Source organism: Malus sylvestris, chromosome 15 (genome assembly GCF_916048215.2).
Source record: "Malus sylvestris chromosome 15, drMalSylv7.2, whole genome shotgun sequence".
Taxonomy (NCBI): Eukaryota; Viridiplantae; Streptophyta; class Magnoliopsida; order Rosales; family Rosaceae; genus Malus; species Malus sylvestris.
This window is the reverse complement of record NC_062274.1, coordinates 794,158-821,069: the sequence shown is the minus strand read 5'-3', so window position 1 is coordinate 821,069 and position 26,912 is coordinate 794,158. Positions and strand designations below refer to the sequence as shown.

Below are 26,912 nucleotides of genomic sequence, written 5' to 3'. Positions count from 1 at the left end.
GTTTCTTATAAAATTGCTGTTTTTATAACAGGGAAGAGTAAAATTTGGGATGAGGATCCTCTCATGATCCTCTTTGTGAAGATTTGGAGGATCAATCAATCGTGTTCGTTCATCGTATATTGTGCGGTCTATTTTCGTTAAGTACAGTTTGTGTTTAATTTTAAATAAAAAAATTTAAAATGATTTATGGCCGCACGATGTACGATTAACGGACCTGATTTATTGATCCTCTAGATCCTTACCAAACTTATCCAAATAGTATCCTAATCCTAAAATTTGATCAAGTTAAAACTTAAAAGGGTTGGAACTTCTCTTCTTTAGTCTTTAAGCCCTTTCTTAATATATTTTTTTTGTTATTACCATTCTATTATAGCTTGCCACTTGTCATATTAATTAGGTAAATTACACAAAACTACTGGGTCGAACCACAATCTCATATTGAATATATGAATATATGGATCTTTATTAATTTTAAAAATTATTTTAAATTTTAGTTAAATATCTCTAGATTTTATAGTTTCATATTGAATATATATACATTTTTATTAACTTTTATAAAATCTTTCAAAATCTAAATTGAATATTTTTAGTTTTTTTTTTTGTTGAAAAAAAAAACTAGAAATATTCAATTCAGATTTTGAATGCAAGTGGCAATTTACCACAATGGTGGAAAAGAGTTGAGCTCTTGCATGATGATGTAGGTTCAAATCCCGTCGGTGGCTAATCTTTCGTTTGACCAAAAAAAAATGATTTTGAAGAAACAACACATCAAGTTGTGATATGGTGGAACTAGGATTCTCTTCCCTTTCAAATTCCTTTCCTTTCTCTCACACTTTCCTCTATGTCTTTCTCTCTCTATGAAGTCAGCACAAAATATGTCGTTGCTTAATCGTAATCGTTTAAATAGAAAAGAAAAATGCGAGAGAAATTTAAAGAGAAAAGAATCCTGCCATGCTTTGCGACCCTCCACAATTATTCTGGAGGTGTGATATTCACACATCCCATTTTACTTCTCACACACTTTTTTAATTTTCGGCTATCGGATCAGATGACTTGAAGAAGATTAACGGACATAAATTATCAAAGGGTGTGTGAGAAGTAAAATGAGATGTGTGGATATCACACCCCTTATTTTGTCCATATGCACCGGCATTCTATTCCAAAAATTTAGGAGCAATCAATAACCCTAAACGTCAATTTCAACGTAAAATTCATTATCGAAACAATATCACGAAACGAGAAAATGAGATGGTGATGAGCGAGGCATTCCTTTAAATTATTAATATTTTGCCTGTATAAATTAAAGAACCAATACCATTAATTTCATTCCCTCAACTTTTGTCAATGGCTTTCATAGCGATTGCTTGACTGTTGAACACAACAAACACCTTCACGTTAATCTCTTTTCTCTCTCCAGTTCGTTCATTCTCTCTCCCCCCCTCTCTCTCTCTCATTCTCGACATTTCTCGATCGAAGCAAAAAACCCAGTTGGATTCAGGACTTTCTGCAATGGAACATCAGCAGCAGACTGCAATGAAATCGAGATTCAGCCGTATCTGCGTTTTCTGTGGCAGCAGTGCTGGCAAGAACCCGAGCTACCAGCTCTCTGCCATTAAACTCGGCAAAGAATTGGTAACCCTTATTTCTCACTGCTCTCTTCACTCTTTGTAAAGTTCATACCATTTTTTTACCCTTACATGTTATGAAAATCGAAATTTATGTGTCATTCTTCGAAATTAATCGAAGATTGAGGTACCCATTTGCTTGTTACCTTGAGAATTTAACTATTTAGAGAGACCCAAAAGCATTTTTCACTTGGGTCGGATGTTGTTGAAGCATATGATGAGAGACACTAGAGCCATTGGTCTTTGAATTTCAATCTTTCTAATACCAATTCATAAAAAGATGATAACTTTTGGATCATGGATATTTGAGATTTGGACCCATTTCTAGCATCGGTTTCCTAAGCTAACCAAATCTTGTTATTCATTTTAGTTGTATGACAATACCGTCATAGTGACACGATTAGAGTTAAAACAAGAGTGATGTGTGAACTATGAATAATTGAGAAAAAGATGATTAATTAAGGATACAAAAGTGTAATGATAGGGTTTAATTTAATTACGATAGCGTAAATGATGGGTGTTTGACCACAAATTATAGTAATTAGATGAGATGTTTGAAGGAGGTACGTCTGTTGTTAATATAAAAAGAGGATATATTTTTGCAGGTTGAAAGGAGCATCGACTTGGTTTATGGAGGAGGAAGCATTGGATTGATGGGTCAGGTCTCCCAAGTTGTCTATGATGGTGGCCGCCACGTGTTGGGGTAAAATTCTTATCCCTCCCTCTCGAACCAGGATTCTCTCCTGAGCATTTCCCTAGGAATCCTAGGGATCCTGCAATCTTGTCCGTTCATTTTATATCGTGCGGTCAGTTTTCGTTAAATACTATTCATATTTGAATTTTAAATTTTAAATTTTAAATGATTTCTGACCACACGATACACGATGAACGGACATGATTGCGGGATCCCTAAGATCCCTAGGGAATGCTCAGGAGAGAATCCGGGTTCCTCCCTCTCTATCTGCCCTGCCTTTTCTGAATTTTTTATTCATCTCCGATCTTGATTTGTATTTTGTTTTGATTAATTTGCAGAGTAATTCCCACAACTCTCATGCCAAGAGAGGTATTTTAATTTCTTAATTATTATGTATTTGTTTATCCTTTTATTAGTGTTAAGTGAAGATACTAAAATAAATAATTGTTTTATAATCTCAGATCACAGGAGAGCCAGTGGGAGAAGTAAGAGCTGTATCAGGCATGCACCAACGCAAAGCAGAAATGGCTCGCCAAGCTGATGCCTTTATTGCCTTGCCAGGTACAGTAGCAGCGTCTTAAACTAATCACGCTCTGTAACAAGATGAAAGAAATTTACTTATACTCAGAATGTCAATGTGACTCTGCCTCAAACTAATCGCGCACTATTATGTGTTTGACCATGCGTTATTAATAAAAAAAAAAAAAAACACTTCCAAAATGAATCATTCATACGTTTGATTGTAGGTGGCTATGGTACCTTGGAGGAACTGTTGGAAGTGATCACTTGGGCACAGTTGGGAATCCATGACAAACCGGTAATTAGTAATAAACATACTAGAAATTCACCTTTGGTCCTTGTAAATTAAGTAGGTTTAGTTACAATTAGATGTTAATTAATTAAGAAGTTAATATTTTGGATGATGCAGGTGGGGTTGTTAAATGTGGATGGATACTACAACTCACTGCTATCCTTCATAGACAAGGCTGTGGATGAAGGTTTCATTGACCCTGCAGCTCGACATATTATTGTCTCTGCCGAAACTCCCCACGAACTCATGTGCAAACTAGAGGTACATTTTTGTAATTGTCAAAGTTAAAAGATTCATTTTTCTTAATACTTACGAGCACTCAATGTCAACACATATTTGACTGTTAAATTTAACTCAAAAGTTTGTCCAGGACGATTTAATTTTGATCAACAGTCAAATAGGTTTCCACTAAGTACCTGTAGGTACAGGTACTTGAGAAAAAGTGCTAAATGACATTATCTGAGCCGTCCATTTAGATGGCGTGATGGGGTTTTTTGATGTTGATTGAACAAACCTGCAGGAATATGCTCCAAAGCATTGTGGACTGAGTTGGGAGATGGAGCAACAACTGGAAAACACGGCAAAGTCAGACATTGCACGTTGACCAGTCTATCATGTCGTCGTGGAGGATTTGTGACCGTTAGATTAATACAGCGGATTTGTTTTCTTAAAATACACACAATTAAGCAAGAGCAGTCAACCATTTGTAGATGTGAGCTCCTTCAGAAAAGTGCCAACAACACAGTTGTTTTATTTAGCTGTGGATCACGCTTTTGTATTTCTTTTTATTTTTATTTTTGCTAATTAGAATCTGACCTGGATCACAATACCTGTGATTTGATTACTAGTCCTTCAAGTCGGTGATTCATGATGTTTGTATATTCTATTGATTCCATTCATAATATAGTTTCGAAAATTGATTGGCTGTTGGAAGTTGTTTTCGATTGATAGTGATGTGGTGAGGAACATTAAGTAGACTATCAAGAAAGAGGAGAAATAAAATGACGGGTTAGCTTGTGTTACAAATTCATTTAATTTAATATATATGAATATGATATGATTGACATGTTATAGATTTAATGTATTGTATTGGTAAATAGAAGAAAGAAGATTAGAACAGAACTATAAACGCGAGTGAAACAAGAAAACTATCAAGGCTCAAGACGAAAATCAATTTAAGTGTTCCAACATAACCGGATTAGTAATTGTGTTACAAATTCATTTAATTTAATATGTATGAATGTGATACGATTGACATGTTATAGATTTAATGTAGTGTATTAGTAAATAGAAGAAAGAAGATTAGGACAGAGCTAGAAACGCGAGTGAACCAAGAAAACCATCAAAGCTCAAGACGAAAATCAGTTTAAGTGTTCCAACGTAACTGGATTAGTAATACCAAGTAGTGATACTTGTCGAACCAAATGGGAGGAAATATATTCTCGAACCAAATGGGTGAACTTGGAGTTCTTTTAGCATTGGATATTGAATGTTTATCTAAATTCACTCCCTCGTTCTCAATACATTGAATTGAACTAATGCCGTTGATATTTTCCTACTTTTTATCCATTCGTTGAGTGAGTGGTTTTGGACCTGGACTCTGGAGATTATTTTTGGGTGGTGGCTTGGTTGGCATCTAGGCTAAGGTTGTTCATCATGCAAAGCAGTGGAGACATTGACCGTACCATTCACAAACTGCCTAGTGTACAGAAGGAAAGCGAAAAGCTACGGTGGAAAAGCAAGTGGCCCACTCATTTTCTTGGTGCTAATGGCCATGAGGCCATGGATGTCGTAGATGAGATGAGATGATAGCCTGAGGACAATGCACTCGTGAAAACCCATGTGGGTACTGCATATTGACAAGGGAGAACACTACTTATAAAGTGAGAACAACTTTCATCCAACCATGATTATGCTACTTGTGACATAGTTCACGTGGGCATTACATCTCAAACGAGTCAACAATTGTTAACTAAAAAGAATAAAATGTACAATATTGTGTAAGCAGTATCACAATGACGTAGCGTAGAAGGTAAGAAAGCAGTTGATCGAGACCCAAAAGAGAGGAGGAGTAGGGAACTTCCTTTGAGTTTCCATGGTTCTATACATGGATAAACAACAAGTGGTGGTGTCTTATGACTCTGCAAACCTATAGTTGCCACTCCCAATTTTAACCTTTTCCCTTAATCCTAATATTTAACCCTGTTATCATAAACATGAAGAACTATATGCACTAATGTCAAACGATACCCACGTGATTTTAATTCAAAACTTTTTTTAATCCACATTACGTAAATGATGTATTAATTCATATTCAAGATGATTGTTTAATTTGCTTATTTGACATTTTTCGAGTAGTAATTTTTACATTTTTGTTTTCTTCTTTACACTTACGTTTCTGTTTCTAATCTTTTTTTATTCATTCAATCTTGAAGTTTGAAAACAGAGTGAAAGATGAGAAAAACTTGAATTTCCAAGTCCAAAAGTCCAACCACAAAAACTGTAAACTTTACGCAACATGAGATTAATTGGCTAGAGCATTATGCCACACAAATTCAAATCCCCTTCCTCCTAAATTAGGGTATATCAAAATATCACTTTACCAAAACAAAGAAAAGCTCAGATCCTGAAGTAACCGCTCAAATCATTGGAAAGTAAACTACGTACTATTACACTAGATCAGTAAATTGTGTATAGAAACAGGGCATGCATACAAACAGGTACAGAGTACAAACAATTGTAATTAGTTCTCTAGATTCTCTTGGTTTTTTTTTTTTGGTCGATGTCTAGGACTCTCTAGGTGAAGGATTTAACTGCCGAAGAGGTGGTCACCAGACTTGACAGAAGGCCAACAACGACGGCACTGTTGTATGTGCTCGGCTCCCCTTGCCTCGAGTTGTTCCGGGCATCAATGTATGTTTCGTTTAGGAACGGCCCGCCGACAAGTGCTCCAACGGCTACATTAGGGTTGGGTTTGGTTGAGTCAAGGTACTTGAATCCCTCTTTGCAGCTAGTCTTCTTATTAGCGGGGATAGAAGCTCCTCTATGGTGTACGTATTCAGGATATTTATCCCCGTACCCGACAAGATAGCTCATTTTCATAGGATTGTCGCCCAAGACATAATTCGCCTATAAAATTTGGAACATTTTAGGAAGGAATAGACGTTTATGAAGGTTACGGCTGTTTGTTGCTAACATCTGCGCATAAACTTGAGACAAATCAGAAAGCATACCTGAGATCTAACAAATTTCCGAATATCCGATGGCTTATAGGTTTCTCCATCGCATTCTAGTTTTGTGGAGCCAGATGTAAGCATGTAGTCACTGTAAAGAGCAGCTAGGAAAGCAGCAGCTACCGGCTGCTGCAGAGCATTCCATTCACTGACCCAGATCAGACCATCTGCAATGTCGACACCATGATGGTAAGCCAAGGAGAATGAGAGATACTGCAAAAAAGAACTGAATTACGAGCATATGCAAACCAGCTTAGAAGATTTGAGTGTGGTGCATAAAGCTAAAAGGATGCAAAAGAGAATAACATTCCCAACTGTGGACACGTACTTGATTGCTTGGAAATATCGGAAACCGTGTGCATTGTTGTTGTTTAGAGCTTCATGTTTGCCTAGTATAAGTATCACTTTCTTCTACATAATAGGAAGCAATTGTGTTTATCCTCCCTAATTGTTTTGAAGTGCAAACCAGTTATTATGAACGGTATAGGATTTTATCTACAACGGAGGCTGTTAGATTGGTGAGTGTTTATAAAGTTATCAGTAACATCTTAGATTAGTTGGTGCATTACAATGTAGAAGAGGCGGTGACATAGTTCTGGAGAACTAATCTCGAGGCAGGCTAGCAAGAGCAATGCTTTTGCTTTAACAAGAAGAAGAAAAGATATGCATGATAATCCATGTAATATGACAATAGCGAAGAAGATTACTCTCTGTTCTGCTGCTCGTGGCCGTTGGCGAGTTTGGCAGGAAGCCACATATAACAGCTTCAGCTGTCTTCCTGTACTTTTGAAGGCCAGAATTGTCTGAGGTGTCCTTCCCACCAAAGAAGGTCAACCTGGAGAGCAAAACCTGCAGTAAAAATGCAGAGTTGTTCACAAGACTGAAGGACGAATTTTACTCGAGTATAATGGTAACTTATCTTGCAAATGAAAGTCCTTCAAATATAGCTACTATAGTAATCCAGGAAGAGCAAGACATTGTCAAATAATACGTTTCTCGGGCGAGTTGCATTTTACTGTGGCATTTGACAGACTAAAACACAGCAGAAAAACAAAGAAAGGATGGTTCTCAACATACCTGGGTTCCTGCAAGCTTGTTATCCCAACTGAACCACGTCGGTTTACCAAATTGAGCAAACTCCTCTCCATTCTCCCCTGTGACGTAATCAAGGTATTCCCTATCCCCAGTCGCATGGTAAAGCCAGGCTGCTGCCCACAAAAGCTCATCTCCATATCCCGTTGAATTGTAAAATTTCTGGACCTCGGGGATGCTTTCACTGTAAGAGCCTCTGTTTTTGTCTGCAAAAGTAAACAACTTTTTGGCATGCGAAAGAAGCGTATCTGAATATTTGGCATCACTTTTCTTAAAGACCAGAGATGCTGAAGCCATAGCTGCTGCAGTTTCAGCCGCAACCTCCGTTCCTGGAGCGGATGTGTTGACCTGTGTTGCCGGCCTCTTCTCAGTCACATCTTCCGGCCTATACCAACATTCATGGTCCTTTTTAGGGTCACCCACCTGCCCCAGAATATGAGTTGGCAACTTGGCAAGTAAGAAACGCTTCATAAGCATTGCGATTTGCATGTAATGAAAATGGTTCAACGTTATACGAACCTGAATGTAGAGCACATTGTCCTTGGGATGAGCATTGACAAGGAAGTCAGTGATCCACTTAAGAGAGGCTTGAGAAGTTTTTAACTGATTCACCGCATCCATGTGATCACCATACTCAAGAATCGCCCACGACAAGACCGTGGCGGTATACGCCATTGGAAATCCGAACTTCATGTGATCCCCAGCGTCATACATTCCCTTGGACAAATCCAACTTCGCATCGCTTCCATCTTTCAGACCCGAATCCCCTCTCCACGATATCTTGTTATCCACCAGCTTACCAGCTACATATGACAACCACCCACAAAATCAAAAACAAATTACAGGTCAAGCACTATACCTACCAACATTTAGTAAACTGGAAATTAATACATCGAAATACTAATATACATCGAAAACTCGCAATACAAAAGACAAAGAACAAAACAAAGATCAAACATTTATACCAATTGAGGCATTGGGTGATGCGAATAATGTGAATTAACTGAATATTTAGTAAAAAAATGAACACGTTGCAAATGTAGAGAGAGAAAGGTACATTTCTGGACGTCGAAGAATTGGACGGCGACTTTGAGAGCGGCGGAGTATTTCTGGGTAATGGCGCCGGGAGGACCAGGAACCGCACCGTCGTCATCGCCGGAGTTTTTCTTTATTTTCTTGACGACCGCGAAAATGACGCCGCCGGCGACGAGAGCGAGAATCACGAGCACCAGCACCCACACCCACCACCCCTTGCACCTCGGTTTAGCTCCCATTTTTCAGGACCAACTAAAACCACAAGAGGTAGGCAAATATTAAGAGATCTGTCTTAACACATTGTGACAAGACAAACAGACGTTAATCGAGGTTTCGGAGGAGATTAACGTCTCATTAAGCGATGATTCGCGTTCCCTCTCGGATCGGACTTCAGATTTTGTTTGTTGTTGGACACGGTTGACAACCGAGACGAGGTTAATTTCGCGGTCTTTTTCTGTTTATTATTTTTATTATTTTTTTATTTTTGGAGTTTGGTGCTTTGTTTGGATGGTTTGGCGGGATGATCGTTGTCAAATGACCGAAATAGCCCTCGTGCGGGCGGGGAAAACGAACGGACGGATCTGCGGTAAGACTAAGTCAGAGATGACGAAGACCTGTGTTTGCCGTTGGATATTTGAGAGGAACAGATGATTTTAACCGTCCAACTGGCCACAGACAGGAAGGTAAACCGAATTCTGGTACGAATGTGCAGTCGACGATCCGGCTTTGGTTAAAAGGAAATTCAGAAATTCTGAACGCGACTTCGATTCTCCTCCATGTTTGACAGAATACGATCATGCGGCTTCGTAAAACTTTGATCGTATTCCGTCAAAGTGGGAGGAGAATTGAAGGCACCAAAATCATGTTTTGAAGAGATGTCGTTTCACCAAAGGCACCACTTCTAATATCTGGTTAGAGATTAGGATGAACTCATGGCACATGTTCATAATATGGCTTTTCTTTTAGCGCATTCTCAATCTTATTCATCTCGGAATAAGCATACACAATGTGGAATAATCACGACATATATATTTCGCTCAAAATTGAAGAGTGAAATTAATACGGCACATAATGTATTACAGCAACTCGACTAAACTCGATTCACAAAATCAGATTGCGCAGCATGACAGCAGTTTGGAGTCATACAACAACCTATCTTCCGATCTCTCTTGAAAGCCAAGTAACCGTAGCCTCCTATTCTGTCTCTGCTGCATATAGTACAACAGTTCACCATAGAAAAGTAGATCAGGCAAATGCCGTCCTATCAGCGTTATAATCATACAGTGCCATGATTATTTTCTTCCGAATGTCTGTAAAAATCCAGCATTTCTTCTTCCACTGGATGAGTTTTGCCTACTATAACAAGGCAATGGAGAGGTGCTCCAAAATCAACCGACTGCAGTTGCCTCATCGTACCAGAAACGATCTTCTGATCCTCACTTCCCAGCCGAGCAAGCCCAACACACATCGTGTCTTCATTATATGCTGCGAGGTAATGCAAGAATAAAAAATGTAGCAACGGTTATATTGTGCAGATGCCAGACAATAGTTAACAATCACGTTTGAAGTAAAGGTCTGAAAAAAATGACATGGTTACCAGATTCTCCTCGATTGTGTTCAACCTCCAGAAGCTGCTCAATTGCAGTGTTTATCGACATATATCTAGGCGGTTCATACTGCTTCTTTCCTCTGAAAGGGAGGCAAGTAACAAAAATAAGCCTATGCAATTGCGGAAGCACAAAAACACACAAAACCTAAATCACACAGTAAATATTTCGAAGCTGAAACTAAAGAAAAGGCAGTCGATTATTTGACTAGAGACCTGCACAACGATTCCAGAGTCGGTTCCTTCACGCGTATATCTACAGCGAAAATAATTTGTGATGAGTGTAAAGTAAGATAAGCATCAACTGGTGTCAGTTTTTTAAGCATCTAGAACCCAACCTAACAAGCATAGCGTATGCAGTCCAAGCGCACGATTTTTCTGAATCTTCTCATAAAAGCTATCAGGCCTCCATGTCTCGGTGAAGAATGGTATTGAAACTGTCTCTCCGTAGTGGTAGAGTTGTAATCCACAGGCTCCAACTGCATTCATCACCGACGCATTGTGCACCACCTTGACATCGATCCCCAACTTCTTGGCTCGAACGACAAGATCAGTGTGTGTCGTAGCTCTGCGTTTTAGATCAAATTACGCAAGAAAGAATGCAGTAATTAGACATTCCTCATAGCTTTTGGATCCATTACACACAATTATATAATTCCAAAATGCTCAATTGATCATCATAAGCCAGCATTATTTCGATCATAATTCCAACATTCTTGGAAACTAAATTTTAATTACTTCCCCAATTCCTAGTAAAATAAATAAATTCCACACAAACAAGATTTTTCTAGTTCTGCAGAGAGATTGGTCATACCCAAAAGGATCGCCAACGACAAGGAAGGCGACGTCGGAAGCAGCAGCTGCAGTTAGAATCTGATCGGCCCTCTCCTCCACCGTTTCTCTATCCGCAAGTGTCACTGGTTTTCCGTACAACTTTTCCTGCAACCAAACTTCCATTTCAATTTTTTTTGAAAAAGTTGAACAAGTTCTGTAAACAAATAGAGATGTAGAGAGAGAGAGAGAGAGAGAGTACGAGGGTGGAGAGGCCGTCGGAGGAGATGCCAAATGAGAGGAGGGAAGTGTAGGCTTCGATGAAAATTTTGTCGCATTTCTTCACAGCCTCTAATCCTCTCAGAGTTATGTCTTTCTCGTCACCCAACCCCAGTCCTACTATGTACAGCATCTCTCTCCCTCTGGTTTGAAAGTTAGGAACTCTGCAAAACCCTAGTTGGAATCCAGGTGCCGCCAACTCAATCCGACGTCGTTCCAAACTCCCTCTCCCAACCCAGTGGCGGCCAGAGTTAAGCCTAAGAGGAGGACGGGGTTCAACAATACACGCGGGCCGGGCTCTATTCAAGTTCGGGCCTCACCGACAAGATTTTGACAAAAGCCCAACAATTTTAAAATTGGTCCGTTTTTTATTTTGAGAGTTTTAACGAAACATTCTCGGTACTATTCATTTTTAACAAAAAATCATATTTTTAACTTTTTCTGGTACTATTTATTTGTCATTTTTCATTAAAACTAAAGTTTTTTTGAAATTTTCGTTAGTTTTCCTTTTTATTTTTACTAACTCGGAGAAACACTTTGTGTGGTAGCGCTAGGACCATGTCACTTATGTGGGGGCATCTCTTCTAAAACCATGACTTTACTGTATTTTTTTTTTTCAAAGACTTCTCACTAGATCTCATGTGATTTTAACTATGTGTGAGAGCTACTCTAGTCATGCAACTTATGCAAATATCTTTCTTCCGAAATCATGTAGTGTAATACATTATGTAGAAGTGTAACAAATTACAATACATGAACGGTTTTGCTACTAATAACATCGATGTCTTTTGCAATTAAACTCCACACTCGTTGTGTTAGTGTGCTCCTAGCAAGTGTTTAAATATAAACTGATGATAATATCGGTGCTGAGTAATAGTGGATCGATGAGTTTTGCACAAAGACATTTATATTATTTTTGGTAGAAGATTTAAACCCTTAAGCCAATATTTCCCGTTCAGTACATTGATTCAAGAGAAAAATAAAAGATGAAACACAACAAGCACAAGAGAAGAAGAGGAAGGCAAGTTAGAAAACTGCTAATTCATATCTGAAGGATCACATGAAAGCAATTTGGACTGATTAAGTGTAAAAAACAAGAACAAAAAAAGTGAAGATTTCTTCTCGACAATCATTTACTCTTCTTAGCAATATTTAGCAGACCTCGATCAGTCATCGTCTTTGAATTCTCTGTAGGACAACAAAATATACACAAATGAGTTAGTTTCATGCATACTGATAGACCGAATATGATCCAAATGCATGAATCATCGCACCTGCGATCAAGGTACCGAGGTTGAATCCCAGACCCCTGACATGTTGTGCACGTAAATGAACCGACCCCTTCGCAGTTGATGCAGTTGGACACCTCTTTCTCACCCCCGCCAAGCTCTACTGTCACCGTCCCACTTCCCGTGCAAAATCTGCATTTTTCTGCGACACACAATTTTCATCAGGACATCAAAACGTAAACGGCATGCCACAACAAGAACAATGTAATAAATTCGAAACCACAAATTTACAAGATGTTTAATATTTGATAAAAACACAGCTACCAAGTTGTTAATGTTAATTACTGCCGGCGCTCACACTGATGCAAGAACGATATACATTTGTGAGTGAGTTCGCTACCAAGTTGTACAAGTATTTTTGTATATATTGTATCGTTTGACGAAAAATACTGTACTTACGTGCGCCGGTTCCATTGCAAGGGAAGCATGGCTGAGTGTTGTCTCGCTTTGCCTGCAATTAGCATTATTAATACTAGCATTTGGCTATGAACATATTTTTTTAGAAAATGAAAAGGAGAGAGAGGAGAGTGGGAGGTTTTTATTTTTGGATTTTTTTAAATATTTTTTATATTTTTAATATTAGAAGTATTTTAACATTACCGAGTGAGGTTTCAATAAAAAAATGTAAAATTTAAACTTATAAAATTACATTATTACCCTTTTTGTGATAAAAGATTAAGTAATTTTTTTACACCTTTAATTAATACAACTTATTTAATCAAAATTAGATTACAGGAAGTTGAAAGAACTCACAGCACTGTCGATTTGTGATTCGTAGAAAACCGGAATGCCAATCCCGACGGCAACACTCACAAGCCCAACTGAGATTGCAACTACCTGAAAACTCATGCCTATTTCAGATTCTGCACAAAATTATTGAAAAAAAAAGTTCAAAATTAACAGAAAAGTTAACAATTAGAGAAAAGAGAACCGTGTTTTGATCGAGATCAATGGCTCTGATGCATGGATACGACTTCGGTGACCGTTGATATCCTGAAAACTTGTGGGACGCGCAGAAGGAAGAAGGGGAGGTGGAAAGCTTGAGGGGGCAAGAAAGGAAGGGAGAGCGAAGACGGGGGAGTGAGGGTGCTTGTGACATTTCCACGTCTATTTACTGAAACAGAAGTTTGAAGAAGACGGGAAGAGAAGAAGAAATTACAAAGCGATGGTGGAGTTTGGATATGTGGGGTTGGCAGTTCCTCTAATTTCAGCCACCAGACTCTCAAGAGCTTTTGCCATCACAAACTCAACTCAACGTTCCGCCCTCCTACGTGGCTCCCTTCCTTTGCTACTGAAATGGATAAATGAAATCTTTTGAATTTCGCATTATGGAAGCCCAATATCCCGTTCAGATGGGTCCAGCCCATCTTAATTTTACGAGAAAAATTTCGGTGGAGCAGAGTCACCACGTGGCTGGTCAAATCACTTTTCACATGAAGAGAAAATGAGGTGGTACGACAGGAGAAAAGGAAAATATGGAGGGGTCGAAATCTTCTTTGGATCCCTTTTCTCTGAATCCTTCAATTCAATGCGTTCTCCGATTGGTGTTGGCGCCAACTACCAACCCACCACTCCTACACTGTCGTCTTCCAGAATTCGGTTGCCCAAAACGTTTAGTTAATTTCTTGCCATTCAATGTTCGATTGAACGGGTAGGATTGAAGGATCTGGAGAATCCAGATGGAAGGGAAAAAAAATCCTAATTCAATATAAGGGGCTCTTATTTGTGTAGTTGGTCAGTCATATGATTAGACGGGTAGACCTTAGAATTCACCCTAAAAAAAAATAAATAAATAAATAAAAAACAAACCCTATATTCATGTATCATCTCACCCCATCCATGTAGATACAATGTCAATGCACTTGATCAGGTTGCCTTACTAAAGTTTTTCCGACATCTTGACCTGATGAGGTGGGGTTAAAAAGTTCCAACTTTGCTACATCATGATCCCATTGTAGGAGTATTCTAAAGCAAACCACAAATGATATCCCGTCTATAACCAACAAATAAAGATTTGGTGCTTTCAATTTAGATTATTTCAAATTACTTCTCAAAACCCAAATTTATATACATCAACACCTGATTCATCTCTCTCCTGACTCAACTCCGATTCCAATATCACGTTCGTTATGTTCTGGTAATTGTTCAATCAGCCCCTTTTATCTGCTGAATTGCGTTCAAAGATGAAAAAAACGAATGAAATAGAAACTAGAGGACGCCTAATTTACATCACGTTTTACAGCAACAATTCAAATAACCGTCATTTGTCCACCTACGCAAATCTAAAAACATGAAATTTCAACGGCTTCCTGCAGAACGAGCTTTCCTCAACCTTCCACGTGTGCGCCGAATGGTTTCCTCCATAACTGTCTCTTTCGGGGGAGGATTTGTCTCTTCAGTCGCTGAAGAGGATGGCACTGCGTCAATCTGCATTGGTGCAACCTCTTCAGTTGGGGTAGCTTGGCTCGATGATTCAGATGCAGCTGCTGTTGCTGTTGCTTTTAAAGTAACTGAACCTGCTGCTTGCAGGGCAGGTTTAGGGTTTGGTGAAGGTGCTAAGGCCTCGGCTATCTCCTTTTGGTCCTTGCTTGAAGAGGTACTGGAAGTGGGAGATGGTGGTTCTTCGGGTTGTGCTTGCGTTGTTGCAGCTGGTTGGCGATTTGGAGCTGGATCGGCAGGGGGTTGGCGAGCAGCAGGCGGTTGGCGCCTAACACCTTGTTGTGGCTGGAAATTCAAGAGTAACACACATGCATACCAGAACGCAGAGTATTAAAGAGATGTGACATACAATCAATAACTTGTGGATCAACACAATATTTCATCTAAGGTAGGATGACTTCCAATCCAGTACCAACATCACCAAGGCATGAACGATCAACTATACCTAAACGGAAGAAATACACACACACACACACAATATCCCCAAGTTCAAACATATCCCCAAGCAAGTACTTGAAAGGTTGAAAAGACTAATTTAAAGAAAAGATGGTGAAAAGGCAAAGCATAGTAAAACACCAACATAACAATTCAACACGCACAAAAAATAAATATCTGAATGATAGAAAGACAATAGCGTTTTGATAACTTGCTCCAAGCCTCCAACTGACTAGATGCCCAGACTGGCGATGTTGCAATCAATAGTGATGGGACATAATGGTAAAACTGAAAACACCAAGTCCGAATCATATCATCATACCTGCGCAGGGCGAGGCCTTGGTGTCGATTGTGCAGCAACATACTGCAAAATGTCAAATATTCTCGTCTGACTATAGCTTGCAGCTCTTTGCCAATACAAAATTGCCATGTCACCAGCTCTAGTTCTTAGTTCCAACAAGTTCCTATCAATTTCATTTTCATGCTTCGCAAGATATGGTCTAAAGAAGGAATCATACACATAGCTCGTACCCTGCAACACGGAGATAGTTGTGAGCATGAGGAAAGGTATACTAGTAATAAAAGGGCAAACAAACAATTAAATAAGCTGATAATCTGAGTCCATAAACCCTTATGGAATCCTATACCTTTGTTTTAGGAAACCACAGATATATAATGAAGAGCAACTTAGCTTCGCTATACATTGGAACCCTTCAAGAAAAAAAAAATTGAATGAGACAAAGAAGTGGCACACAAAAGCATATTTAAATTCTCTCAGCATTCCAATCCAAATCCCCACCATGAAACAAAAGCATCACCAACTCTCTCACAAACAGTCAAAACAGCCACCAAAATCCTGAAATTCAAGGATGAAAAGCGGGTCATCGCTAAGAATCATATGGGCAAATAGAAGACTATCTTAGACACAAGATGCGGTTTATACCAATACTGGCACCAAAAGCGAAGCTGTTCAATCTCTGGCTTGTTCTTTTCAACAGTTTTGTAGCATTCATAAGCTGGATAAGCATACCCAAGAGCCATCCTGTCAAATGCCAAGACATAAAACCTGGGAATTAGATTTGAAAATAATCAAACGTCCCTTGGAACGCAACATAAAGCGAAGGCCAATCGATGACATACACAAGTGTTCTGGTAAGAAAGGATCCTATCATCTTTTGTATACCTGCCCATACAAAAGAAAATAAGCGCTTGGTCAAACAAATCGTCTGGAGAACCAAAAGAAACATAAAATAGCTCACTTCAATACCAAGCAACTGCCGATTTTTCGACAAACAACATTACAAATATACTTCTTGAACTTTAGTAGCAGTACAAATTGAATTTGTTTTAGATAAACAAAATCATTAAACAAATTAAGAGCAGAACAAAATCACAAGTTCACAACAGGTAAAGCTGATACAATATTCAGATTCTTAACAAAAATAATGGCCCCACTTTTCGTTGCTTTCATAAACCATGAAATGTTGATCCTCAGATAAAAAAACTTCGTTTCGGTTTCCAGGAATTTATAAGTATTTGAACATAATCTATTCCAAATCCCTGGAAACCGAAACGAAAATGTATCTGAGCGCAGTTGGATTTGAATTTGAATTTGGGATTAGCAAAATCCCAAATTCAACTGAGCTCAGTGCACAACCAGATTTGTAAGAACAGCCACTGAAGCATACGATTATGCCGCACAGAAATTAAAATTTCTTAAATTTTGCAGACAAAATAGAAATTACAAGAACTAAAAGCAAAAAAATTATGAAAATAATAGGCAAAAAATCATTTAAATTTCTAAAAGGAAAATTAAGAATCCAATAATCTGATGCTAAAATGAGTCGATATATTATCCAATCTCATTTTTCATGAAATAAAATCGGTTTTCAAGAAAATATTCAAAAAATAAACAGTAGCAATTAGAGTTTTAGAGAGAGAGAGAGAGAGAGAGTACCTCTCGAAGACTAATTTGAAATTTGAACGGCATCAACGGATTGAAAAGAAAAACACTGAAAGTGAAATTTACTAGAGAACTCGAATCGCCGAACAGTTCAGAGATCGCCGCCGTAGGAAAATGGGAAAATGGCGCCGCCGAAAGGCTCGAAGAACCGTTACGTTGTCGGCGGCCTAAGAGAGATAGAGAGAGAGAGAGAGAGAGAGAAAGAAAGAGAGAGAGAGAGGTGTTTTTGCCGTTTAAATTGCCATTTGTTTTTGGGTTTTGCTTTTGCTCCTCAGGCGTCGGATTTGATATGATGCGGTGAGTCTTTGCTTTTGGGTTCCGTCATCATGGAGAGCGGGTTCGCTGTGTGCCTGTGCATATGTAGAACAAGGCCACGCGATACGCTCTACGGCACTAGGGCTTGAATCACCGTTAAAGGTGAACAGGCGGCTCACGTTTTTCCTGTCCCCTTACTTGACAACTCAACTCTTTAACAACGATTTATATGGCACAAAAACACTATTATCAAGATAACTCGTGCCAATATCATAACGAAATGCGTAGATATCTTTTTGAATTATCTTGCATTGTTAGCAACCAAAGACACGATAGTAATATATTCATATCATATACATTGTTCTTTATCTCTCATCTCACACTTATTATAATTTTTGCGACGAATTATAATTTCAAAAATAAATTTATGCATTATAATATTAATAAATTAATCATATTAAGTGACAGTGTGACTCTCGTCGTTGAAAAACCTTTCGGGCCCACCTCCCACGTCCCTAACAACTTTCCATTTAAGGCTTGGTTCGGTTTGTGCCCTTTTGCCATTTCAAGATTCACAATAGGTTTGGAAAAACATTATTTTTGGTGGAGCATGTAGTGGCATTTTGGTAAACTACTAGAGTGGGGTTAAGACATTATGATTTAGTATATAGTATTTGATGGAATGGGATTATGGATGGGATGGAGTGGGGTCTACGGAAATAACGGTAACCTCCCCAAGGCTTTTTCAAATATAACATTTGGCCGCTCTTAATTGATTAGAATTATCCGATCCTGTTATTATAGAGGTGTGCTATTCACATTATTTTTACTTTATACATATTTTTTTAATTTTTATTTTATACACATCTTTTTAATTTGCGGTCGTTGGATCAACTAAATTAAAGAATATCAAATGACAAAAATTAATAAAAAGTGTATGAGAAGTAAAAATGATGTATGGATATCACACTTCTATTAATAAACAATGCTTAACAAAAGCATGAGGTTCTATATGATTTGATCCCACTGGTAATAATTTTATTAATGGGAACTTTAACGAAAAACACCTGGTACTGTTCACTTTAACGAAAAATCACATTTTTACACTAAAAAGTCAATCATGGTACTATTCACTTTACCCTTTATTTTGTCCTTATCATTAAAACTCAAAGTTTTCAAGCCATTTTCATTAGTTTTAATTTTATTAATTAGATACCAAGAGATTAGGACTTTTTATTTTGCCCGAGCAATTTTCTAATTTCATTTATATGATAAAGAGTAAAATTAAAACTTAGTTGTAAACGAGGGAGCACATTGCTAATAAACTTGAATAAATAAAGTGTGCGCCATGAGATTAAGTAAGTACTAAATTCATTATTTATGTAAGTCGATTTTAAAACGTGTCACCTACAAATGAAAATGCCTATCAATATACGGTAGTTGTGATGACATACAAGATCGAGACGGTGAGGTTTTGGGCCAGGTAAAGTGGGCTCAAGATCGGGCTAGAGTTGGTAGCTAGATGCCAGCTTGGTAGGGCTGGCTGATGGAGGAAAAGGTGATGCTCCTTTTACCCTTTTGTTCGCAGACCTGGCTTCTCTGCCCTCTCAATTCTCATACACTATCATCCCTTTTTATTTGTGCAGTTACAGTTAAGTCACATTAATATGTTATATCACTATTATTTTTTATCCTATTATCTCTATAAAAAAAATCAATATAAAATATTAACATGGCTTAACCATGACCGTACAAAACAGAAGAGGATGAGAGTATATATGAACTGGGAGGGCAGAGAAGCCGGTCCTTTGTCCGCTCCCTCAAAGAAGACGCAAAGAGAGAGAGCATTTAATTGGACAAATAATTTATAAAGTTAAAAAGTACAAATGAAAAATAAGATTCTCCCAAACTCTACTGCTGCCATCAAGTGTCCATTTACACGCCGATTTCATCATTCACTTTACACGAAAAAAAGAGAGACTCGATGGTTTCATGCATGCCGAGTGAACAGCATATCATTAAGTTTTGCTATAACCAACAATTTGGAACACAAATATCAATATATAAAGGAAATTGTTATTAGCACTCCACAAATCTTATTTTACATTTCTCACAAGTGTATTTTTTTTTCTAATTATAGAAAGTTTAGAGTACAAAATGAAATTTTTTGAGTGCCAATAATAATTTCCTATATAAAAGCTTAATCATATATGAGGAAGGACTTCATCCCGTGTTAAACAAATATTAATTTTTCTTCATATAACATAGTGTTATTAATATGAGACGTATGTTACAGTGTAGTCGTGTCACGAAAACTATTCATATTTCATATGATATGCGGAGTTTTCATGAGATTAAAGGCATAAAGGGGGAGGCATATGGAAAGCAGGGGAGGTTTTCTAAGCCTTGGATTCTTTACGTTTCTGTCAAATGAAATTATAGATAGTAGTAGGCTAGTAGCAGTTGGATCGAGTAGTGGTCCAAATAATCCAGCAGCATTCCATTTCAGGGGACAAGCGTCCCCTCCCTTCCCCTGCCTTCTCTTTCCCCTCATGTGCTGCTTATTATTTTTGTTTGTTGGCCTGTCCTTCTCATGCTCATTACCCTAAACCCCCACACCCATTTTCACTCTCTTCACCTTTTTGTTTATTTTCTTGTCCTTTTCATGAACCTTCGCCCATTTTTACTCTCTTCACCTTTTGTTTATTTTCTTGTCCCTTTCATGAACCTTCAAATCCTCTCTGTGTTTTTTTTTATTTCAAATCAATGCACAGTCTCAGTAGCGTTATTGGTTTATTGAATAGTTGTCATGTATTTAATAATTACCACAACCATTCAATAAACTTTTGGCATGTGAGGTCCTTGGTTAAAGTATCTCTCTAGTTCATGACATATAGAAATGAACAAAGAATTAGATGTGCAATCAATAATACAACTAAAAAGTTAACGACAAATAACGCTAGTATGTATCCAACACAAAATAAAAATACCAACATGTACTATAAACCGAATCATAGTAAAAAAATTCCATATAACGAATTCTATCTGTTGGTCTTTCAATATATAATTTGACTTACCATCGAGCTCTAAACACGTGTAACCTAAGTTGCACCAAATCTTTAAATTGTGATTTGCGAGTACGTAGGCCATTGAAATCCTACTTTGAGTGATAGTTGTTAGTATTAAAATCCGTCGTAGATAAGAAGTTAGGTGAAATTGTGGTGGCATCAAATAGAATTATTATTAGCACTGCTTTTGTCATTTGTGTTTAAATAAACGAGCTGCAGTGACAGCATATCCTACTCTAGCTACTACCTACTAGTGCTACTACATCACCAACTACTAATTTTTAAAGCGTATAATCTTAAATCAAACCGTCATGTCACCAACTACTAAGCTTTAAAGCGTATAATCTTAAGTCAAACCGTCTAATTAGTAGTGGATTTAAGATTCAAATATTAGAGGTTCTCACTTCTCAGGGTTAAAGATAAGTTTTTTAACAGAAATAAATAGAAATAAAAGATGAAACGTAAAAAAAATATTCATTTTATTCATTAAGGCATTTAGTCAAACACTTGGTGAAGTTCTTGTCGTCGGCCGAATCATATTGCAAATGTCAACAGATATCGACATGTGCCTAAACAATCTAATTTGTACTATTGAGACAATTGTCGAGTATTCTCGACGCAACTTGCCGAGTATTCTCGACGCAACTTGCCGAGTGTTGTCGAGATATTTCTAGCAGACATTACATCAAACACTTGTTGGTCACAAAAGGTACCCGTACTAAACAATCGAAGGGTCTTCGAAAGACCTTCACATGTATATTTCTCATACTCTTGGTTGTCATGGGACCACCTTAGTCCCAGTGTACATCCACCACTGCGTTAGAAACTATATGTCATGCTACACAATATGGACACGTTAGAAACTATACTATTTATGTTATCGAATCTTCAAATTTTTGGGTTTACTGGCTCGCAGAATATAAACTTCTGCCAAATATGGGCCTTCGAATCCTAAACCTTCCACATTGGGGCCCAGATACACATAAGCCACGACCCATAGATTGCAAATCCTGGAAGACAAAAATTTGCAGTAATTGCAGGTTTACAGATAAACAGAAGACGAATAACTAGTAGTGTACATTTTGCACGCAGTGGTTTTGCCTACGAACATCCATATAGTCGCAACTCAGCGGACTAATTTTGTTCTTTCAAATCAGTTCGGTGAAATTTTGGTCCCGCTGAGAATGTACCCACCGAATCCATTCATCTGCATGCATGGATGAGTTCTTGATGGAAGTACCTGAAAAGAAATTATTTACAATCAGTCTCGTTTCAGCACAGGAATCATCCTAGAAACACTAAAGAACGCATCGAATAACGGTGTATAAAGTTACAGAAACATTAAACCAGGAATTAACAGTGGATTTGGCACAACAGCACAAGAAGAATTAGCATCTCAGTGTGGCCGGTGATGGTCCTCACAAAATCAACGGGATGGTATAAATAGATTACGACAGAAGTTGAGCTAGGAAACTTTCTCAACATTTCCATCGTACATCTTAAGCAAAAACTGAAGTTCTGATAGCAAATGACATTAAAATCTATAGATTTAGAACTCGCAGACCAGAACAGATACATAAAGAATATACCGAACAAACCTGATATTCGCGTAACCAAGGTTCTGAAATTTGCATGCCAATCGCTATTTTCCCCTGCTGTAAATTGTGCATGCATGTTGCAAGAGGCTGCATATTAGAGAGTATAACAGTTTTAGTTTAATCGTCTACAAACGGGTTAAGAATCTGTATAGGCAAATTATTAATTTGGTTTTATCAAGTATTTGAAGCTAACAACCTGAAGGTACTGATGAAAAATAGCAAAAGGAGCAGAATTTGACATAAGTGGCAAGATCTCTTTAACTAAGCTCCATCCATCCAGCTCCGGTGCTGCTATTATTAAACTGCAAAAAGAATGCAGAACTATCAACTAGATGCTACTTTCAACTAGTAAACTAAACACGTGACAACAATATTTACCTAGGGAAACCATTCTCTTTCCACGAGCTAATGATTTCCTGTGGTGCTTTTTCTCCCAATTTTGCGGGTTTGGATATTTTGACTACTGGAGAACTGGTAGACTTGGGAACAGGTTCTGATTTCACATTTTCAGATGTAAGAGATACTTCTTCCGTACTGACTGCTGAAGAAATTTGGCCCTGACAAAATATATAAGAGTACCTGAAACAATTAAGAAACTGCAAGGAAAAAAATTGTGCAGACTAAAATGAAGTCACTTACATTTGGCTGAAATTCCATGTTACAAGAGTCCGTGTCCTGACTGACTGGTTTGGGCAGTCCGTTTTGGAAAGATAAGAGGTCAGTGAGAGAAGACCTCACAATCCTGGGACAAAAACACGCACAGAAAGATATATCAAAAGTTGGTTACATAAAGAGTGTACCCTTCCTATTTTATGTAACTCAAAGGCAGATGTACCTCTTGCAAATTTCATCTCCAAAGTTGAATATCCTCGCTATATCCATAGAATAAGGTGAGCCACCAAGATATGTATTGCAGACATAGCCCATACCTGTCAAACATAGCATTCAACATCCGAGGTGTCATAAGAAAATTGTTGCAATCACACAAAGTAGCCATAACAAACAGATTTCCTTTTCCTGTGGATATAATTTACTTCAGTTTCACTACTTCAACACCCATAATACGTGTAAATTGAAAAAACATTCAAAGCTGCAAATAGTAAAGGGCAATTGGGGTAAAAAAAATATTGCCGACCTCCTAAACGCTCCGCCACAGCACCTGTTAGAAGTCCTCCAACCATATCCACTACGAGGACATCAGAATTTGCAGAAACATTAGCCATGGAAAGCAGAAGAGACAATGTATCCATCCGCAAGAATCTGAACCAAAGGCAATCATATGATACGTAAATTCTCAGCAAATAATATGGGAAAGTAGTTTACCAAAAGCAGAGGAAACTCATAAGTGGCCCCTTACCCAATTTTATTCGGATATTTCTTTAAGTACGCCTCACATATACTGAGAGAAACAGCAAACAACAACAAGTCAGTAAAAAGAATCCGAAATTCTAAATATAGATGCAGATTCAGAACGGCAGCCAAAAAAATGCCAAGTGCAGAGATAGTTCTTGCTGATAGAATGGCAATATGACTTCAAAACAAAGCTCGTGCTTCAGAAATAAGAGGTAACCTTCTAGTGTATGGGCGCCTCATAAGTACAATGGGAGCATACTTCTTTTGCTTCCTAAGCCTATACTTCTCCTGCAGACAACAGAGAGACAAGAAATCGGATCAGCTTACCTCAAATGAATACAATGTGGTGCTCAAATGATCTCAATTACCTGTGAGAAAACAGTTTTCTTCTCAAACGTCGCACTGTTTGCAATGAGAGCTTCAACTATTTCATCGCCCGTTGCACCCTGTCTGCAATTATCCATTTATCCTTGTATAAGTCCACCAAAATGTACAAAAGAAGCCAAAATACAAATTAAAGTTTGTTCTCACTGTCGCATTGCGTTAATTTCTTCACCGGTTAGGCTCTGCGCTTTATTGTTATCGACTAATGCTCGATTATCTGTAAACTCATCTACTGATTGAATTTCACCTTTTTCCAGAACATTATTACCTATACATATAAATTCAAGAAAAGAGCCAAATATCAAGCAAAATACAAAGTCATTTATCCCAAGTTTTACAATAACACAATCAAATAAATAATTTAAACAAATTAAAATTAAAAATCAAACCTTCCGTGGACGGAGTGTAGCGGGCCAAATACGGGCCTTCAGCTCCGTTTTCGACCCGAAAGAAAGAGCCAAAGGGGCAGCCAATCAAGGGCTGCAGAGAGCAATTTGTATTCCCAATTTTCACTTTCCTGCACACCCATTCCGCATTCAGCTGTAAGAATTCTCAACAACTCGAAAAACAAAAACAGAACAGAACTGATAGCAAAAGACTACTTACGCTCCGGCCGAGAGGCGGGCGAAAACCAGACGGTCGCCGTCGTTGATGTCGAGCAAGACGGAGCAACCGTCCCAGGTGGCTCTAGGGTTTTCAGATAATTCGATTTGGGGCTCACTTTCAGAAATCTCCATTCTTTTTTATCTTTTACTGAATTTTGAACTGAAGCAGCAAGTACAACTACAAGCTAAAACCCCAACAGTCCCCGACGTTTCGCTTATCTAGGGTTTTTGTTCAGGGTTCGGCGATCACGATTCACGACGACGTTTCCTGTTTTTTAAACTTACGCGAGGCCCGCGAGAATAAGAGATTCGAACGATTCGCGGGTGTAGCGTCGGGTAGTTTGGGCCCTATAAATCTGGAACGGAGAGGAATAGTTTTACTGGGTCTAGAGTCAAGCCCGATATTGATCGGACTCTCATCTTAACCCATTTGTTGCAAAATAAAGTATGAAAAATGGGGTAAATTATAGGTGAATTTACATTCTCGATGAACTTGTACTTGTCTACTTAAAATTAAGGGATGTTATGAATGAGAAATGTTAAGGGGACTTTTTAAAAAATGGAACTCTTTATGGATTATCTGCCACCTTATATTTTTGTCACAATGTTTTGTAATAGTGGCATTAGAATTAACGTTGAACTGTGAGGTGACTGAGAGTCATAAAGAGTCTTACACTTTTCTTTTTGTCTTCATTTCTCTATAAAGAAGTCAATACAAGATTTGACGTAATCATAACTATTCAAATATAAGGGAAGATAAGGGGAAGGAGGTTTGAAAGAAAGAGAATCATGCTCCGAAATTTTGCCATACGATTGGAGATACATTTCTCCATTTTTCATGTGATCATACATCCCCAATTACATTTAAGATTTTACTTATAGGTAGACAACTAATAGAAGTAATATACTAGTGAAAAATATGAGAGAGCCACATGGCTTTACAAGACAGCCATATCGAAGTAGTTGACATGTAGCATTGGTCAAATATATATACAGGCCTTTTATGCAAAATGATCTTCATTATTTTTTTAAAAATGGAAATTAGGTGTGGGGTCTATTTCATATCGAATTTTAATGATCCAAATCGTTTATTTTGTAAGTCTCGATTCATAGATCATTCTTACAAAAATTCAATTCAATCCGAAATCATTTGCCTATTTAATTATCAAAATAAAATTTCATTATTTCTTATATAACAAAGCATTCGTTAATTTATTTGAACTCAATTAGATGTCTTAAACATTTCTTATTTGGCTAATATTTTGCAAGGATGATCTATGAGATGCAACTTGAAAAATAGACAGTTCGAATCGTTAAAGTTCGATGTGGTGTAGACCCTACAACTAATCCTAATTTTTATATATAAAAAAAAAGATCCATTCCCTTAAACGTTTCCTATATATATATATATAGAATGGAGAACTATATATCTATATATAAGGCACAATAAGAAAATACGAGGCACATGCATGCCTTCACTCGTGGAGATATTGCTGGCAATTAAACTGTGATGAACTTCTGTTTATATTTAACATTATCAATGAGGAGCGACGTTGACAATGCATGCGGTTTGTAAAGATAATATAAATATTAAGCAAACATATTTGATAATAAAATGAAGAATCGTAATTATTTAGGTTCAAAATTAATAACAACGTACGTAATAGCTAGCTAGCTAACTCCAGCTTTAGTACTTTGAATCTGATTAATTATATTCTTAATTAATCCTCTTCATTATATGTATATGGGTGAAAATTGCTTAATGTTTGTCGAGTACGGATGAAATGCAAAAAAGTTTTGGTTCCGAGTTGGCTGACCGACATATGGACACCACTTTTAAACACTGCTTATCTTAAGGCAGTGGTTGGCCAAAACCAATCTCATCTCTAACTGCTCCCAAAATAATACCCCTTTTTTATGCTTTATTTTTCTAATTAATTATTATAATATATGTACGAATCTCGAACCTCTACATTTACTTGTTGTGCTTTCACCCACATTTCGTTCTATCTTGACCATTATATGATTTAAGTTGTTGGATTATTATAATGGTTAAGATATAGCGAAATGCGAATAATGCACAACAACTCAACAAGCAAATACAGAGACGCAGAATCCATGTATTAATTACCACACGCGTGGGGAGCTAGGGCAGCTAACTTAACTGGACTCTGATTCTGCTCTATGCATATGGTTGTCCTTCCGTCTTTCCTAAACAATGTACAAATTTAATAAGTTCTCCGGTTACTTGTTTAGGGTTTCTCTTTTGCGATCTGCTTGGTTTCTCCTCTTCATGTGTCGCCTTGTTTAAATGCCGTCGTGTTTGACGGATGACATACGAAATGTATACGATTTTCACACATAATTGAGTATTTTA

The 26,912-nt window shown here is 37.7% G+C and overlaps 6 protein-coding genes across 8 annotated transcripts; 1 reads left to right on the top strand and 5 right to left on the bottom strand.

The window, feature by feature from the left end:
• Positions 1–1,262: 1,262 nt before the first annotated feature.
• LOC126601617 (cytokinin riboside 5'-monophosphate phosphoribohydrolase LOG3-like) lies at positions 1,263–4,063 on the top strand. Its single transcript, XM_050268344.1, has 7 exons — positions 1,263–1,632; positions 2,231–2,328; positions 2,658–2,688; positions 2,781–2,880; positions 3,066–3,136; positions 3,248–3,391; positions 3,651–4,063. Exons 1-7 carry the CDS (start codon positions 1,510–1,512, stop codon positions 3,732–3,734), a joined length of 651 nt encoding a protein of 216 aa, XP_050124301.1. The 5' UTR covers positions 1,263–1,509; the 3' UTR covers positions 3,735–4,063.
• Positions 4,064–5,684: 1,621 nt separating this feature from the next.
• LOC126604443 (endoglucanase 2-like) lies at positions 5,685–8,953 on the bottom strand. The gene is made up of 6 exons (XM_050271696.1): positions 8,513–8,953; positions 7,975–8,258; positions 7,441–7,878; positions 7,071–7,212; positions 6,364–6,530; positions 5,685–6,259 (listed from the first exon to the last, which is right to left on the bottom strand). The coding sequence occupies exons 1-6, from the start codon at positions 8,727–8,729 to the stop codon at positions 5,927–5,929; spliced, it is 1,581 nt and encodes a 526-aa protein (XP_050127653.1). The 5' UTR covers positions 8,730–8,953; the 3' UTR covers positions 5,685–5,926.
• Positions 8,954–9,430: 477 nt separating this feature from the next.
• On the bottom strand, positions 9,431–11,399 carry LOC126604444 (probable diphthine methyl ester synthase). Its single transcript, XM_050271697.1, has 6 exons — positions 11,130–11,399; positions 10,911–11,035; positions 10,435–10,664; positions 10,313–10,352; positions 10,088–10,179; positions 9,431–9,975 (listed from the first exon to the last, which is right to left on the bottom strand). The coding sequence occupies exons 1-6, from the start codon at positions 11,277–11,279 to the stop codon at positions 9,767–9,769; spliced, it is 846 nt and encodes a 281-aa protein (XP_050127654.1). The 5' UTR covers positions 11,280–11,399; the 3' UTR covers positions 9,431–9,766.
• A 773-nt stretch (positions 11,400–12,172) lies between these two features.
• Positions 12,173–13,709, bottom strand: LOC126604445 (protein SPA, chloroplastic-like). The gene is made up of 5 exons (XM_050271698.1): positions 13,367–13,709; positions 13,189–13,272; positions 12,835–12,886; positions 12,421–12,577; positions 12,173–12,334 (listed from the first exon to the last, which is right to left on the bottom strand). Exons 1-5 carry the CDS (start codon positions 13,532–13,534, stop codon positions 12,313–12,315), a joined length of 483 nt encoding a protein of 160 aa, XP_050127655.1. The 5' UTR covers positions 13,535–13,709; the 3' UTR covers positions 12,173–12,312.
• A 739-nt stretch (positions 13,710–14,448) lies between these two features.
• On the bottom strand, positions 14,449–17,503 carry LOC126605879 (putative HVA22-like protein g). The gene is made up of 7 exons (XM_050273323.1): positions 17,267–17,503; positions 16,450–16,492; positions 16,253–16,351; positions 16,109–16,165; positions 15,957–16,020; positions 15,632–15,841; positions 14,449–15,159 (listed from the first exon to the last, which is right to left on the bottom strand). The coding sequence occupies exons 2-7, from the start codon at positions 16,479–16,481 to the stop codon at positions 14,734–14,736; spliced, it is 888 nt and encodes a 295-aa protein (XP_050129280.1). The 5' UTR covers positions 16,482–16,492; positions 17,267–17,503; the 3' UTR covers positions 14,449–14,733.
• A 3,811-nt stretch (positions 17,504–21,314) lies between these two features.
• Positions 21,315–24,847, bottom strand: LOC126601270 (uncharacterized). 3 transcript variants are annotated; one of them, XR_007615705.1, is made up of 14 exons: positions 24,537–24,846; positions 24,320–24,447; positions 24,078–24,198; positions 23,915–23,996; positions 23,764–23,834; positions 23,551–23,592; positions 23,329–23,453; positions 23,029–23,122; positions 22,833–22,935; positions 22,572–22,750; positions 22,390–22,495; positions 22,194–22,280; positions 21,675–21,835; positions 21,315–21,605 (listed from the first exon to the last, which is right to left on the bottom strand). XR_007615705.1 is itself a non-coding variant. In XM_050267954.1 (14 exons), exons 1-13 carry the CDS (start codon positions 24,665–24,667, stop codon positions 21,749–21,751), a joined length of 1,356 nt encoding a protein of 451 aa, XP_050123911.1. In that variant the 5' UTR covers positions 24,668–24,847; the 3' UTR covers positions 21,315–21,605; positions 21,705–21,748. The 3 variants fall into 3 exon arrangements, 2 of the variants coding, with proteins under 2 accessions (XP_050123911.1, XP_050123910.1); XM_050267954.1 differs by having other exon boundaries at positions 21,705–21,835; positions 24,537–24,847; XM_050267953.1 differs by having other exon boundaries at positions 21,315–21,835.
• Positions 24,848–26,912: the final 2,065 nt, after the last annotated feature.